Below are 16,908 nucleotides of genomic sequence, written 5' to 3'. Positions count from 1 at the left end.
TTGTCTGTTTTTTAATAGAGATGAGTCTCACTATTATCCAGGCTGGTCTCAAATTCCTGACCTTAACTGAGCTTCCTGCCTCAGCCTACCTAAGTACTAGGATTACAGGTGTGAGCCACTGCACCTGGCCCATGATTCTGAGTGAATTGTGTGATAGGTGTATATCTACCTGCTATGTTAAACTATATGTGAGAATTTTGGTGACAGCTATCTTAGTGGAAAAGAAGGGTCATATATAAAGACACTTAATAAAAATGGACTTTTTTGTTTGCTATCAATGGGATCAAAATTAGGAAAATGGACATGTTTGTTTATAATTGTATTGGCTTCTTCCTGAATTGTGTATTTTAGTTTATCAGTATGATTTTGTATTATAAAATGCTTGCCAGTTATATTTGTACATTTTTTAAAAATTGCCCTGTATTCTTTGAGGTAGGTAAATTATTGTATAAATCAAAAATACTCTCAAAATGGAAATTTAACAAACAGTGGTATATTGTCAAGTGTCTCCATTCAAAATAATGTGATAGTATACTTATTATTTTTTGAGACAGAGTCTCAACTAGGTCACTCTGGGTAGAATGCCATGGAATCACAGCTCACAGCAACCTCCAACTTCTGGGCTTAAGCAATTCTCTTGCCTCAGCCTCCCAAGTAGCTGGGACTATAGGCGCCTGCCACAACGCCTGGCTATTTTTTACTTGTAGTTGTCATTGTTGCTTGGCAGCCCCTGGCTGGATTCGAACCTGCCAGCTCTAGTGTATGTGGCTGGCCACTGAGCTACAGGCGCCGAGCCTACTTAAAGTTATTTTTACCTCTTGATAAACTAACCTTAAAATTACGTTTCCTATTCTTATTCTCACATTCTAGGCTTTACTTCCTGATTCTAGCTTCTTTTAATCTTTCCTTCCTTATATTCTTTTATTCCTAAGAACTTCTGTCATATTTAGATTGCAAAACCAATGTTAATCTTAAAATCATATAAACATATGCCGGTTTTCTTTTTATTGTTTTCACTTAAATGCGTGGTTTATAACACTGCAAACAAGTAGTTATAGGTTACATGTAACACTTAGGGACTGTTTTTGACAGAATCCATTTTTCCTCCTTTTTAGAAATAAATAAATCTTGAAGATATTTTTGGTACTATAAGTAGTTAACATCCACCTCTCTTCTAAAATCAACACAATTACCAACATTTTTTATTGTACCTAGTACTTAAAACAATTTGAACTACAGATGGATAAAGGATGCTACTTATATTTTTTCTTCTTGAGATTAATTTTCAGAGACATTTTATTTCAGAGGATTGTGGTATTTTTTGCTTTCATCTTAAAGTTTATACTTAAATGACAATGTCTTAGTAAGAAGAAAAAATATTGTGCTATATTTTCCTGCCATTGTCTGAAAACTTAATTTTACATATAAAGTTAAACAAATTCTTAGAAATGTCCAGGTCATGTTTACCAGTTGAAATTCTTTACTTGATGTTGTGGGTTGTTGCATTGCATACTAAGTCTGGACATTTAACTGGAGTGGAATGTTGTTGAATGATGACATAGTAGCCAAAAAAGTGTTGTTTTAAAGTCCTTAAGGTGTCTCTCACCTCTTCTTCTCCATGAGAGGGACCCACTTCCAACTCTCTTTTGAAGTGCTCTAAACTTTTTCTTTGTTCTTCATGGCTCTGGCAACTTAAATTTTCTTTGGAAATTTAAGAAAATTCCAAAGAAATTTGGAAATGGTTAGATGCCATATTTAGATACCATAGTAATTGAAGTACAACTTTACTGCTATGTGAATTTTGCCATTTTATTAAACATGAATATGCTCAGTGCACCCACTTCAAGTGAAATTATTTCATATTAATTTTTTGTTTCTGTGAACCAGGAACTTCTGGTAGCTCCAAAGGTAGCTCCATATTTTACTTCCGGCTTCTAGATTCAGTCTTGATAATTTGCCTTGTGTCTTATTTTTATCATCTTCAAGCTGTCTGCACCATCACTATCTACAAATTCTTCTAACAAGTGAACATTACAGGGAACTTTTAATTCCTTTGGAGGTTGTCATCTTCTACATCCCTGGACATCATTCTGTGATGGTCCCTTACATTCTAACATAAATAAGATCATTCACTGCTCCCCAAATAAGCCTTGTCTTTTTGTATTTTTCTTATGTCTGTACCATCATTTATGGTTTTGCATGGTTAGTTAAGAATATCCTGTGTTCATTGATCAAAACTGTACCTTTTTCAAGGTCTGTATCAGATGTCATCTTCTTCCATGAATTTCCTCAGTGATGCCAGGCAGTTTAGTTCGAATTCTTATCTGTTATAAAAACTGTATAACACTTTATGCCTCTCAAGACATTTGAGGTATTATGTATTGAATTATAGCTGTCTTCTTCTAGTCAAGTAGAAGTAAGTTCCTTGAAAACAGTTTTTTACCCTCTGTGGTGCTTGACATTCTGCTAAAGGAGAGTGCATTTGTTCAGTTGATAAACTTAGTAAGAACTTTTACTATATCATATTTAGTGGCTTGTGTTAGAATCCAGATATTCCCCCAGACTTGTGAGAATTAAATAAACAACATATCTTTCAAGATTCTGTGGTCTGGTTACAACTTGGATTATGTCCTAATCAAAGTGTAGCTGACCCTGAAGGAATCAGTAACGTTACGTATTGCCAATGATAAAAATAAAAAGTATGACAAAACTAGACTAATCAAAATCTCTTTCTCATTAGAGCCTGTTTAATAAGTTAGTAGAACTCACGGAGGAAGCCAGGAAAGCGTATAAAGATATGGTTGCTGCAATGGAACAGGAGCAGGCTGAGGAAGCGTTAAAGAATGTGAAAAAGGTACCGCATCACATGGGACATTCTCGGAATCCCTCTGCAGCAAGTGCCATTTCTTTCTGCAGTGTTATTTCTGAACCCATCTCTGAAGTGAATGAAAAGGAATATGGTAAGTTGTTGAATACCATTTTAAATGACTTAAACCATGAAATAATTTAAGTGATTAAAGTTATTTTGTAAATGATTTTTCATTCTACCCTTTGTTTTTATCTTTATTCTCGATTATTCAAACCCACTAAAAAGGAGAATATTTGGGACCAAGACATCCTGTGAGAACCTGGAATTTGATAATTACGATTCCAAAATCTTAAAGTCTCAGGGAATTTAAAAAGCAAAACACACTACACTTATGACCTATCACTAAGTAGATACTAGTATGTTTTATTCTAATACTTTCTGCTCAGCTTTAAAAATTTTGTATTTACTAAGACCTGCACGCGATTCAATGTAAACTTGTAAAACCTACACCTGTCATTTACTTTGAGTTAAAGCTAATTGTAGTCAAAAAGAGATGCAGACTTAAAAACAGTATCTGTGTTTAATGTTTAACATCATTTATTGCCGTTTTCATCTTAGTAGTTTCCTTGCCTTGTTTCTATAATACTTTGAACTTTTAAGTGCTCCTCTTTCTTAATCTAGTTTCTGATTTGTTTCCGTTATCTTTTTTCTTTCTTCTTGTTTTTTGTTATTGTTTAATAGCATGGTGGCCTGTTTTCATTTGGCCCTTGTTTTTTCTCTTTTTAAGTCTGTCTGGGAGTTTGCCATATAGCTTCTTGTCACCTGAAATTTAACATGTAAAAAACAATCCTTGCTTTTCTTCTCATACTCCCTTTCCTGGCCTTCCTGCCTGTGATTATAATTAAATGTTTAGAATGCTTTTAATAAAGTTCTAGACCAGAGGCAATTAAAAAGTTGTGAGCTTTTAGAAAATTGGTGGTTGTGGATAGGTGGTTCTGGCTTAAAGGTAGACCTGTGTCTTTTGCTGGAATGATCCGAGTTGGAAATAATGTCAAGAGAAAGGGCTAAGTTTGTAAATGAGATATATCCCAGGGGTCCTCAAACTTTTTAAACAGGGGGCCAGTTCACTGTCCCTCAGACCGTTGGAGGGCTGGACTGCGGGCCCCGGGATGAGTTGGCTGCTAAGCAGGATAGGCAGTGGCAGCAGAAACACCCAGCAGGCCAGATAAACGTCCTAGGTGGGCTGCATGTGGCCCACGGGCCGTGGTTTGAGGATGCCTGATCTATCCTGTTTGTATAGTGAGGTACTAGGTTTCAAAGGAAAACTACGAAAATTGATAAAGCTCTGGGTGTGGACAAATGACAGAGTGACAGATAATCTTTATATGGGCACATATAAAAAAAGTACAGGGTGTCCCAAAAGTTGCCATACATAGTGATTGGGAAATTGTAGGTTAAATGTACCTTTATTTGCAAAATATTCATGACAAAATTTTACAAAATATTCTGTATGTGTTGGCTACCTCTGTAAATTTTTGTTAAGGAGGAGTCCTGAGCTAACCACATTTAGTAACTTTTTAGCTAGAGGTGACATGGTATGGTGCTGAGTTCAGTATAAGGGGGTGTATAAGGGAAAAAGATAAGATTAAGCGTTACTACATGTCTTAAGGTTTTTTCTGCTTTGAGACTATACTAATTTAGAATGAGAACATAGGAGGAGATTTTTTTTTTCGTGAGATATGAAAGAGTGGGAAGGATTTGTTCCACACTGGGAAATAACTGTTAAGAAAGAAATTTTTTTCCTAAACCTCATGTCCTGACTTGAAATGCCCAAATATGGTCTGTATCAATATATAATCCATGGATTCTAATCAGGTTGAGTATGTCCATGTGAATAGATTTGCTACAAGTTGATAAGAATATTATACATGTACCTATAAAGTGCCTATAGTAACTGTAATGTAAATAAAATGGGATTTTTGTTTTTAAAAATGTAAAAAGAGGGATAGAAGAACTTTACTGATTCTGTTTTTACTCTGAATCGATTTTCTATCATTAAAAATAATTTAGGTTATCATCAGTGTATTATTTAATACATATTTTTGCCCTGCAAAATCACTTTGCAAGCCAAGCTACGTAAAACACATTTTTACAAATGTTAGAAATGCATGAATGGATTCTTTGCTTATGGGTGGAAATACAACTATTACCCCTTGGATCATTTTGCTCTTTTGCCATTAAGAGTACACTCTGCTTTCAATAAATCTTTCTCTCTTGTCTAAAAATAAATAAAACAAATGGATATACATGTCCAATTGCAAGTCAAAATATAACTCAGATAACTTGCTGTGAGTGAGTTACAACCCCATGCAATCAACTGTTTTTGCTGGACCTCTTGGCTATGCCATTTGTGAGTTGCAGGTACCCCAAGATACCACTAAGCCACAAAGTTAGACGGTTCATTGGTTTTCATGCATATACAAATTTTCTATGTAAACATCATTGAGCTCCTGTTGGTATAAGATCTTCGCTTTCTGAAGCATTAATATACTTACTTTCATCCCCTTATTTCCTTATCTTGAATATACTTTTTTGAGAATTGTTTTCCGTTTATTACGTTTAAACTAGTACAAAATAAATTAAAGTTTTAGTCTTTCTAAATTTATTTGAGCTGAGCCAATAAATTTCTGTATCTTGTTCTTCTCTCTTATTTTGGGAGGTTTTTAAGATTTTCTTGATTCTGAAACAGCATCCAGTTTTTTAAAAATCTGTTTATTTATAGAAACAAATTGGAGAAACATGGTGGAAACTTCAGATGGACTGGAAACATCAGAAAATGAGAGAGAGGTTTCCTGTAAGCACAGCACTTCTGAAAAACCCAGTAAACTTTCCTTTGACACAACCCCTGTTTGTAAGCAGCCACCCTTAGTGGCTGCAGGCAATAATACTACCTCGGCTACAAATGCTGGGAAATCCACAGCAAGTGATAAAGAGGAAGTGAAGCCTGACGACTTGGAATGGGCCTCCCAGCAGAGTACAGAGACTGGCTCTTTGGATGGCAGTTGCCGAGATCTTTTGAATTCCTCCATCACCAGCACCACTAGCACTCTTGTCCCTGGCATGCTTGAAGAAGAGGATGATGAAGATGAGGAGGAGGAGGAAGAGTATACTCATGAACCCATATCTGTAGAAGTGCAACTCAATAGTAGAATTGAATCTTGGGTCTCAGAGACCCAGAGAACTATGGAAACCCTTCAGCTTGGAAAAACCCTCAATGGTTCTGAGGAAGACAATGCAGAACAAAGTGGAGAAGAGGAAGCAGAGACACCTGAGGTGCTGGAGCCAGGGATGGACAGTGAGGCCTGGACTGCTGAGCAGCAAGCCAGTTCCGAGCAGCAAAAGCCCAACAGCTGTAGCTCGATGAGCAAGGAGCTCTGTGATTCTAATTACACACCCCAGAATATGTAACTCAGGAAATGTTCACTGTCTGTCTCCACCTATGTAAGGGTTGCAGCCATTACCTTTTATGCTTCATCTCAACATTTTGCACTGTCCAGTATTTAATATATGTATTTAATTCCTGACAAATATTTTTGTAGCTTTTACTTGTTTGTTATGATCTATAACTTAGCTTTTAATTAGCTTTTAAGTGTCTTTCTAAGAACTATGTGGAAAATTTAGATATGTTTCAACTTATTTTGTAATGGAAAATAATGATTAAAAAAGAAGACCAAGTTTTCAAAAGGAAATAAATTGTAGATGCCTATTTAAAGACATTTTGAAAGCTAAAGATCAAGGTTTTAAGGATAGAAGCAGTTACTAGTGTTTGCTTTAAGTCTGCACCTCCTTCACTCTAATTTGTCTGACTAAAAAGTTGTTTGGTCATTAAAAGAAGGACTGGGGATAAGGGTAACTAAGTCCACAAAGTGTTTTATGTTAAAAGATTGATATGACTTTTATTTGGTCAACAAATACTTTTCAGAAGTCACTGATCACTGTAATCAGTTATGTTGCAATGGGCTAAAACAGAGCCTTCCAACCTTAGGCTAGCAGTGGAGCCACGGGGTTAGATTGGAGCTGGCCAGCCGCATTTGTGGAAGGTGATGAATGTTGTCTGTAATAGTGAACATTCATCCATACTAGGACCATCTAGGTTCTGTTATTTGCTTCTTACTTACCTCAGGAATGCTCTTGTACATAGACTTATATAAAGTTAGGCACATTCGACAGGTGAATAACTGTAACCGATTGTATGACTGCTGCACTTATATGTAAACTGTCCACAGCAAAGTCTTATGCTGGTGTGTTCTCTTGCATGCTTCTGGTTCAGGACCCTCTTGATTTGAGATACGGATTTGATTGGGTTTCCAAACTTGTCCTGAGTGCAAAACCATTTCACTTTTTACAAATATATATATATTTTACTCTTAGCCTTGAGCACGTTCCACGTAGCAATGGCCATAATTACTGTCAGGAGGTCAGGGAAAGGAACATTACACAATTTGTAATGTGTATCTTGAAAATCAAGGCTTAAAAAAGGAAGTTTTAGAAGAAAAGAGAAAGTTATTCTAAATGTGCTGATACTATTAGGTAATTTAGAGTATACAGATATATACAGGTATTAATTCTCTGTTCACTATTATTTATCTCTGCCCTTCTCTAGGAATGTGTGTACCTGCTTGGGAGACATTAAACTTACTGAGCTAAATGTTTTATTTGCTAGTCACTGCCTGGACTTTAGTAATCTCTACAAGTTTATATAATGGTAAGAGATTGACAAAGTATCTATTTTTCTGTCTTCTCTCCAATTTGCGCCCCCCTCATCTCTAGCTGGCCAACACATTGACAACACGTGTGTGCCAGCTTTCCTCTTACAAAGCTCCCATAAGCAGGCACAAAATGAGAAGGGAAGGGTTATTTTCCCTGCTGTGGTTATACACTTACGGGGTGGGAGAGAAGAATTGGGCAGATTTTTACTGAACTTGTTGGGACTACTGTGCTAGTTTTGATGTTTTATAATGCTGGCATTTAACTACTGCAAAGATTAGATTCTTGGTTGATGATTTTGTACTTGTGAATTGTGAAAGTTTAGGAGCATTGCTGTGTAGAAAAAATCTTGTCACCTTTATTATTGTGCTAAAAGGGACATTATTATACTGTCCTGTCCAAACTGTTCTCCAGTATAACGACTTCCTAGGCACTACTTAATTATTCAGTAAAGGAACACAGCATGTAAGGAATGAAGCCTCTAAAATAGTAATCATGGAATTGTATATGGCAGATCTTACTGTCTCTACACATTTGAAAGTGTTAGTTGGTTTAAAGAAATGATAGAGGTTTTGAACTACTGACAATCTTAAAAGTAAATTTAAAAACTTTTCATACTTTTTATGGTGTAAATTTCCTTTGCTTGATGTCAGTGATTCAGATAACTCTTGACCTTGAGGTAATAGCTTTATAAAGGTTTCTTATATTTTTTATCTCTCTGAACATGAATCATCATTTTAGATTTTTGACATTTGTATCAAAAGAGAAAAGAAGCTAAAGAATCTTCAAAACACCAACAACTTAATTTTGCTATAGACTTCAGAAGTGTCCATTTGTATGTTCAATAAATGCTTTCACATGTGCAGTACCTTTTCTGCCAGCAAATCCAAGGGACCATAGCCTTTTTTATATGAGACAGGTCACTTGTAGAGGACAACCCAAGGTTTATTAAAGGAAATGCTACTATGTTGAAAATATGCTTAAGTATTAATAATATCTTTATAATTTGTTTTCCTTTAAATAAATTTTAGAATTTGTATATGTCAAATTTACAGGCTTTGGAAGAATTGTGAAAATTAGCAAAGTATTGTTTTTTGGGTTTTTTTTTCTGGAAATGGGTGTGATTGGCTCTTTGGAGACCTAGAAAGAAATCTAATGGTAAGGGTACGTGTTCATCATCACAAGAAATAAAAACATAGTGATTTTTTTCTTAGTGTGTAGAGGTTGTTTTTGGCAATAATTAATAATAGATTTCTATTTCAGTATGTAAGTATATGAATTACAGTATGAATTACACTCCCAAAATTAGATTTCTGCTTCAGTAGGTTTATTTGCTGTGAAGATTACTTCTCAAAAGACAAATGTTTATATTAGCTTAATTTTTGGTTTAAATATGTTTGTAAATGATGTAATATATTTCTTTTGACTAAACGTGGAAAAATAATGTGTGTTATACATTGAAAAGTTTTTACAGGCTTTCACTGGAGGTCGTTTTTGCAGAGATGGTATTTTATATGCTTCCAGTATTGGGAAAAGAATTAGTCAAAAGGAATTTACATAGTTTAAATACTGAGAAATTAATATCCAAATAATGTACTTGTTTGATTTCTTAATAAGCTAGGGGCGGGGGGAGGTGGGAGGGAACTGAACTGTGCAAATGAGTAGTGAACTCTACATTCATTTTCAACTCTTTAACCTAAAATTGTTAAATCTTAACATATTGTTACTTTAATATATTATAAAGAAGTATTACTATTTGTAAAGTTGCTGTTTGCTTAAAAATACCACCCTTGTCATTTAAGTACTTTCTGTACCTTGTGTCAACAGGTTAGAACATTAATCCATTTAAAAATGTAATTATCTTCTTTTGATTTAAAAAAGTTTTTCTGTGAAATAATTTATTTACACACATTGTGTCTTCCTCCTCCTTTATCCCTTCCAGCCTTTACACACAGATTCACCCAAACTGTTCACCTTATTAGAAATCCAAATCCTAATTAATGATAAAAATTTAAACTGTTGGCACATCACACCTTAAAAGTATTTGTATTATTTTATAATTTAATTTCTAAATATATCACGTGGATTTATAATTTAATGTCTTAATTGTAATGCTCTAATAAAAAACTAGTAAAATTAGTATGAGTTATAACATGAAGGGATTTTCATCTTGTCCTTTGCTGTATGAAGGATAATTGTTATATCACATTTGGGGGGTAATAACAGCTTTTTTGCACTATGTAAATACTAGTGGGGATTCTTCTATACTAATAAAATGATTATTGAAATGAAGTCTGTCATTTCAGAATAGATACAGAGTTCATAACTTGCCCAATATGTAGGATAGAGAAAAAAGAAAAATCCAGCCCGTAGTATTACACAGTGCTTGCATAGGTTTGCCAAAAATGTAGTAAAATCTGCAGGCAGGAGTTATTAATAAAAATCTTCATCTGGGATGGTAGTAGTCTGTGGTATGAGCCGAGGCATCTAGATAGAGACTGACCAGGTGTTAGGAGAAGGCTCCTATAGATTCTTTACTGTTTATACTAGTTCCTCTGAGCCAGACACTGTTCTAAACCATTGCCTGATAGTAATTTAATCATCACAACAGCCTTATGAGGTAGATTTTGTTACTGTATCTCACTTTTCAGGTAATGAAACAGATGTCTGGCCCAACATTCCACACCTGGGATTTGAACTCAGTGCCATTCCTAAGTCCATGCTCCAGATCACGTTACTTTGTTGTCTTAGCAGAAAGCGCCCAAGTGTGCAAACCAAGCATGCTTTCTTTACCTTCAGGTGTCTTCTGGAATGTGCAGCATGAGGATTGAATTGATGGTCTTAGGGACGATTTATTGGTCCCTGCCTTATTTAAAGAATAAGAGATTTTGGTGATCACACAGAAAGGAAGGATACCTCATCAGTATTATCAGATGTTTCCTTTAAAACCAGTACCCTGTAGTTCTTTTCCTGATATTGATCAGTTTTTCTCATAACTGACCAGAAGAGGGTGTGCATGACACCTGAAAAACACTCAAAAGTACCATGTGATACTGATAAATTTTTATAGCAGGGAGAGGAGGAAAGGAAGTATCCTGAACTATGGGCCTTGACATGAAAGTGCTAAATTCTGAGTTTAAGCCCAGAACTTGGGAACCTTGCCCATGGGTATCATTTTATTTTAGAAAAAAAGCACCATCAAAAGATTAGACCACATGTTGGCTAGTTAAGTCATCTAAAATTTCTCAATTAGCAATTCAGTCAATACTTCTGGCATGACTTAGATTCTTCTGGTGTTACCAACATGTGAAATATGACACCTGGCTTGTTAGATACCAGTGGCAGCCTTGTAGATCACAGGGCCAAGCCTGCTCCACTGGAACTTCCATGGTTCAGGGTTTGGAGAAATGGGAAATGTTTCAGTTTTGGACCCAGTCTCAAACCCTGTATTCCTCCCCATCCCACTCCTTCCATCTTGAAAAATTATTTGGCAATCTTCTAGCAAGCAGAATGATTTTTACTCTTAGAGAAATAGGTTGGGTAATTGTGTGGCTGTAACCTGGCTGTACCTGTGTCTAAGGCTGCAGTCTGGAAGCAGAGGATTGGAGCAGGCAAGATTACGAGCTGCGTGAAATTTGGAGCTCCTAGCTAAGTATGTGTTCTTTACCCAGTTGCTGAGGAACCAAATAGAAGGAAATTATGCCTTGGTGAGCTATGGGTTTAGAGGCTGGAGTTAAGTATAAGCTTCTGTGGAAGGAATGAGTGCTTCATCTGGCCATGGCCTTAATAACACAGAGGGAACAGGTGACAACTACACAGCCTTCCCATGGTGGAACTATATTTGAGGCAGTATCAGTTGCATTGTTATCTCTCAGGATGAGTGATAGGAGTAAAAGTAGTACCTTTATAAATATGCAGATTCCCCGGCTTATGTCTTCACTCTACTTCTCAGTCTTCTCAGCCTGAGTTAGAGAATTTCATTGGTTTGTAAACTCTTGGCTTGAGAATGGAGTAATGAACTGAAATTTAAGCAATTGCTTTTGTGTTAGCTCTAGTTAAAGAAAAATGAGAGAAAAAAGTGAAAATACTGGCTTCTTGAACTTGGGAGAAGTATCATCATCCCTGTCATTTTTTCTCTTGTTTCCCCCTTCCTAAAGCCAACGTTATAAGGCAAATGATGAGTTTCTAACAAATGTTGTCACATTTATAATTAGGAGTGTAAGAAAGAAGGCACTATGTTCCTATTTTATAAATGTTTAATGATGACCAAGAAGGACTCAACTGTTCGTTTGATTTTTACTGCCACTGATCTTTCTCCTGACACTTAAAATGCAGCATTTAAATGAGTTAATCTTTTAGGTAAGGTGATCAGCGAACTATTGCTTGTGGGTCAGATCTGCCCAGCAGCTACCTACCCCCGCCCCCTTTTTGGTAAAAGTTTTGTTGAAACCCAGCCAGGGCCATTCATTCACATGTCCTCTCTATGGCTGCTTCAGTGCTCCAGTGGAGAGTTAAGTAGTTGTAACAGAGACCAAATGACCTGGGTGTTGGGGTTTAAGAGGCCTGGGCTTTATTTTTCCATTTTCTTAACACTGAACAAATCCCTTAAATCTCTGGTTCTTGGTTTCCCCCTCTATCAATGAGGGATGTATTGGGTGAATCAGAACTTAGCTCCCAAGAGCAGCGTTTTTCAACCTTTTTTATCTCACAGCACATTTGAACCTATAGTTAAACTTCTGCAGCACACTTAATGTTGATTTTAAAAAGTAAAAAAAAGAATGTTCTTACTGTGCTTTGAACTTTTTTTGAAAATAATTTAATGGATCTTTAAAATTTTTCATGGCACACTTAAGATACTCTCAAAGCATACCCATTGAAAATCACTGCCTTACAGAAATAGGCCATTCTTTGATCAAAGGTGGTCATAAGTTTGGTCAGGGCTGGGCACTTTATGAAAGATACCATAGCAAAAGACTGCCAGAACCCTCAAGGTGGTCTGGTACCCAGAATGGGTCATGATGATTAAGCTGATCACCCGAATTCCTCCTAAAATTTGAACTGGAGACCATAGAAATCAGAGAGAGGCTATGAATGTATCAGAGCAAGGAGCTGCCTTCTAATGTAGTAGCTTTGCATCTTTTAGCTGATGTCTATTGTTTGATCAACACCCCCCTTTTCTGCTTTTTCTTAATTGTGTAGAGGGGTTTTTCTGTTTGTTTTTTCAGAGAGTCTTACTATGTTGCCCTTGGTAGAGTGCCATGGAGTCACAGCTCACAGCAACCTCAAACTCTTAGGCTTCAGTGATTCTCTTGCCGCAGTCTCCCAATGTGTAGAGCTTCTTATGTGCTCAAAATGTTTATATAAGAATTACCAAGAGGAATGGGCCAACTAAAATACAACCATTTTCTATTCCATAACTGACTTCCCAAATTTTGCACTAAGTATGACAAAGAAAATTAGTGGTAGGCAGAGCTGCCCCAGCTGCCACCCATATGGAGACTTTGTACTGAGTCTCTCTCCTAGTGCTCGAATGTCCTAACTGGAAGCTGAAGAAGCTGCCCTGGTTGCACATGCCATTGGCTATGATGGTATATGCTCTGGTGGTGGTGTCTTTCTTCCTCATTGCCAGAAGAATAATTTATGATGTTACTGTTGAGCCTCCAAGTGTTGGCTCTATGACTGATGAACATGGGCATCAGAGGCCAATAGCTTTCTTGACCTACAGAGTAAACAGGCAATATTATGGAAGGACTTGCCTCCAGCTTCCTGTTTACAAAGGGAGCCTCAGATTTCATAATCCTGGACTGACTTGATATATCAAAATATTCTGAAACTCAGTAGATTTCTTCTTCTATTTATTGGATTTGTGTGTTCCTAGTGAGTTTTTTCATGGCTAGATATTCACACGAATGAAACTGCCGGGTTATCTGATGGATACTGGATTTGCTCCTGTTAATAAAGTTTAAAGGCTGAACCAATCCTCTAATACCACCAGTGAAATGTGGAAAGAATGGAGAGCAGCAGTAAAAGAAGCGTCTAGTGAAGTATAATAAAGCGTGGTCTAGAATTTCTTCCTAGTATCAAAGACAGGTTTGTCACAATATTTTTTTCCTGAAGACTCTGTACTGATGTACCAACGACGTTATGTGGTGTTTGCTTCTTAATTTTTCATTCCTTCAATTATACTCCATACCTACAACTATAATATTGAATGAAATGATTATTTTTGACACTGCCTTTATGTGGAGGTGACATTTCTGATTTTCATGAATTAATGTGATTTTCATGAATTAATGTGAAATCAGGAAGCTAAGAACTCTGCACAGCTGATCAGCTTTACTGTGGTGCTTTGCCTTTAAACCAGTGTTCTCAGCCTTCCTAATGCCGCAGTGTATTTTCATTGTTAAAAAGGGGTCACGACCCACAGGATGAGAACTGCTGCTTTAAACAGAGGTGTGACAGTAGATTCTTCCAAAGATGTATGTAAGACTGTTTTTTGAACAACACGATGTAAGAAAGGAGCACAAAGAATTTTTATAACAAAAGAAAAAGAAAATTAGTTGTAGAAATGGAACTAGAAGCTGAGCTTAAATGCTCATCTCAATGGATTTAAATAGACAGGAATTACAGATTTTTAACTTCTTCCCAGGAACTAGAAACTATTTCTCTTCATCTGTACCTTACCTAAACCTACCCCCAGGAATGAGAAATGTGGGTGACTGTCCCATCTAGCTGTACTTTAGCGAGAGCAAAGTGCTTTAATCTTCACAGGAAGACTGGAGATTATGTTAGCAACCCACTTACTTGGTTTCCTTAGCAACCAGAACACAGTATTTAAAGTGATGGCATCCCTTGCTCAGAATAGAAATTGAGTGGATCATGATGTCTCCGGCCTGCTCAGGGCTGCTTTACCTCTTCAAAGACTAGTTTTCATCTAGTTATTATATTTCTTGCTTAAACTCTGAAGGTCCAGGGAAGATGAGGCACATATAAGACTCCTGGGCTATTCTGATTCAGAGTTCTCAACCAGGGGTCATTCTCTCCCAGGGGACAATTGTCAAAGTCTGGAAACATTTTTGATTGTCACAACTGGATAGGGTGATACTTTCCTGTTGTGTGGCTCCAGACCAGAGACACTGCAAAACATCTTATGATGCACAAGATAGCACCTCCCACCTTCACAAAAAACGATGGAACCTGGAATGTCAGCAGTGCAGAGGTGGAGAAACCACACAGTAACTCAACACTGGGATGCGGCCTGAATTCCCAGGTGGGTTCAGGGGTTGCTCTTAGCCTCTGTCTCTGGCACATGCTTTTCTCATTCTCTAATGTTCCACACTGGACTTAGCCAGACACATCCAGATCTTTTTGGATAAAATAGGTTTTTTTTAAAAAAAATGCCTCATAACTTCCTGGGGAAGAGAATGTGCAATGTTTGACTTGGAGCTTCTGATCACACTCCAGAGTCTCCATCTCACCTCTGCCCATCACATGGGCAGCTGCCTGATGGGCAAAAGGGTGGGCAGGCACCTCTGGCTAGGGCTGGAGAGGGTGATACTGGCCTGTGGTGGGTCCAGACCAGAGATACTAGTCCACTTCTAATAGGAGCCCTGAAATGAGCTTATCTGGATCTGGCCACGTGATTGCGTTGAGCGAGAGTGGTGAGGACTGCGTTTTGTAAGACATAGTGATGTGGAACCCTGGGACCCAGCCACCTACCATGCTGAGCAGCATGCCTGGGACAGACCCATGAAGGCCTCTGCATGTTACTGCCAACCACTTCTCAGGGGATGACTGCCCCAGAACCGAGTTCTCTGGAGAATCACTGGGAATGCTGGGCAGTCCCTATATTTCTGGAGAGGAGAATGGAGCACAAAGCCTCAGCCTACAAAGGATTAACTCCCTTCTTAAAGTCATTGACATCTTGGCTTGCCCAGGAGTGAGGGGTTCCTGGGGTGCTTGGACTTACCCTGATTATTCTGGAAAGAATATGCCCCTTATTGTTAAGGACATAGACTACTAAGCCACAGAATGAAGACTCTATTAGATTTCAATGGAATTTGTGTTGGTCAATGCTGGTATGGGCCATAGCTGAGTTAGGCACCCTGGCAAGAGTTAACAGATGCCTAGGTGGTCCCAGCTTCCATGGCTGTGTGCTGAGAGTTGGCAAGCCATTTGCTTGGAACATGGAACATCTTCCCAGAGAAAACAAATAAAGTGCTTATTAAACTCCCAAGTTAAACCCTAGATACCTTAAATATAACTCTTAAACACATTGGAGTTGAAATGACAAGAAAAAGCCCACTGCTATAGGAAATTGTACTACTGCGAATGTGTTTCAGCTTCATAGGGTAAAACTGTTGCTGTGAGGTCCTCTTGTTTCCCAGAAAAAGTGTGTAACTCAGGGTGATAGGCATATCTTCACAATCCCCTGCCCCTTACTAGCACTGTCATGTGAACACACATGTGCACTGGGTCTGTCTCTTGCCCAGACTCCCACCCAGTGGGCAGTGTCAGAATCCAGGCTCCCTGGTGCAAGGGCAGGTCAGCAGCACACTCCCTCATTCCCCCGCTGGGGTGTGGACAGCTCAGAAGAGACCTGCTTGTGGGGTGAGAAAGCAAAGCACAACACAGTCCCTGAGTCTGTCAGACAGAGACATAGGGAGGCAGCATAGGCTCCAGGGCCAACATGAGTTCCCAGGATATAGGATCATTGGTGTGCAGAGAACCAAATAGGATTCTGTTCAAGCCTCTCATTTACAGATGAGGAAACTGAGGCCCATGGAAGTGAAAAGAACTGCCCGAGGCAGTTTTGGAATCATATTCTGGGAATTCAGATCCACCAGTCCCCATACTGTGCTCTTATCACTCCATCCTGCACCTTAGAAACTGCAGTTCCCTGGGGCTTTCCCTTAGCACCAATTCCAGTTTTGAAAAATAGATTCTCAAGGGCAAAAAAGTTTTTTTTCTTTTTTTGCTAACTTAGCTGTGCTTGCTGAGCTGGGGGAGTCATAGAACCTTCAAGGCAGAGACTGCCAACCTTTGTTACCCCATGACAACTGCAGATGGTATGGTTTCCCTTCATCTGGAATCTTCCTCCTGCTAAGCAGAAACAAGCAAGAAGCAGGGGCATCACCATCCCCACCATTTACCTCCACTTGTCAGAGAGAGCTGTCTTGCTTCTGGCCATTGTCTGACCAAAATGTTTTCACATCCCGGGAAGAGTGAGACTACTCTGTGTAGGTGCGTGATGGTGGCAAAAGGAGAAATAATAAAGACACTTTTTGAAAGACTTAATGCTGGTGCTCCATACCTCTCTGTTCATTGATGGC

At 38.0% G+C, this 16,908-nt stretch overlaps 1 protein-coding gene and 1 pseudogene across 4 annotated transcripts in view; both read left to right on the top strand.

Moving 5' to 3' along the window:
- Positions 1–16,908, top strand: part of SECISBP2L (SECIS binding protein 2 like) — a 59,279-nt gene that overhangs the window by 41,787 nt on the left and 584 nt on the right. For 3 of the 4 annotated variants that reach the window (XM_023510083.1, XM_023510082.1, XM_012801781.2), the window contains 2 exons: positions 2,741–2,960; positions 5,592–9,868. In XM_023510083.1, the coding sequence (XP_023365851.1) occupies positions 2,741–2,960; positions 5,592–6,277 (906 nt within the window). In that variant the 3' untranslated portion in view covers positions 6,278–9,868. Of the gene's footprint in view, positions 1–2,740; positions 2,961–5,591; positions 9,869–16,908 lie in introns of those variants that run through there. The other variant, XR_002771952.1, reaches the window with a different exon arrangement.
- On the top strand, positions 13,069–13,542 carry LOC100962838 (annotated as a pseudogene).

Source organism: Otolemur garnettii, unplaced genomic scaffold (assembly GCF_000181295.1).
Source record: "Otolemur garnettii isolate 467f Iridium unplaced genomic scaffold, OtoGar3 scaffold00011, whole genome shotgun sequence".
Classification (NCBI taxonomy): Eukaryota; Metazoa; Chordata; class Mammalia; order Primates; family Galagidae; genus Otolemur; species Otolemur garnettii.
This window is presented reverse-complemented; position numbering and strand designations above follow the sequence as displayed.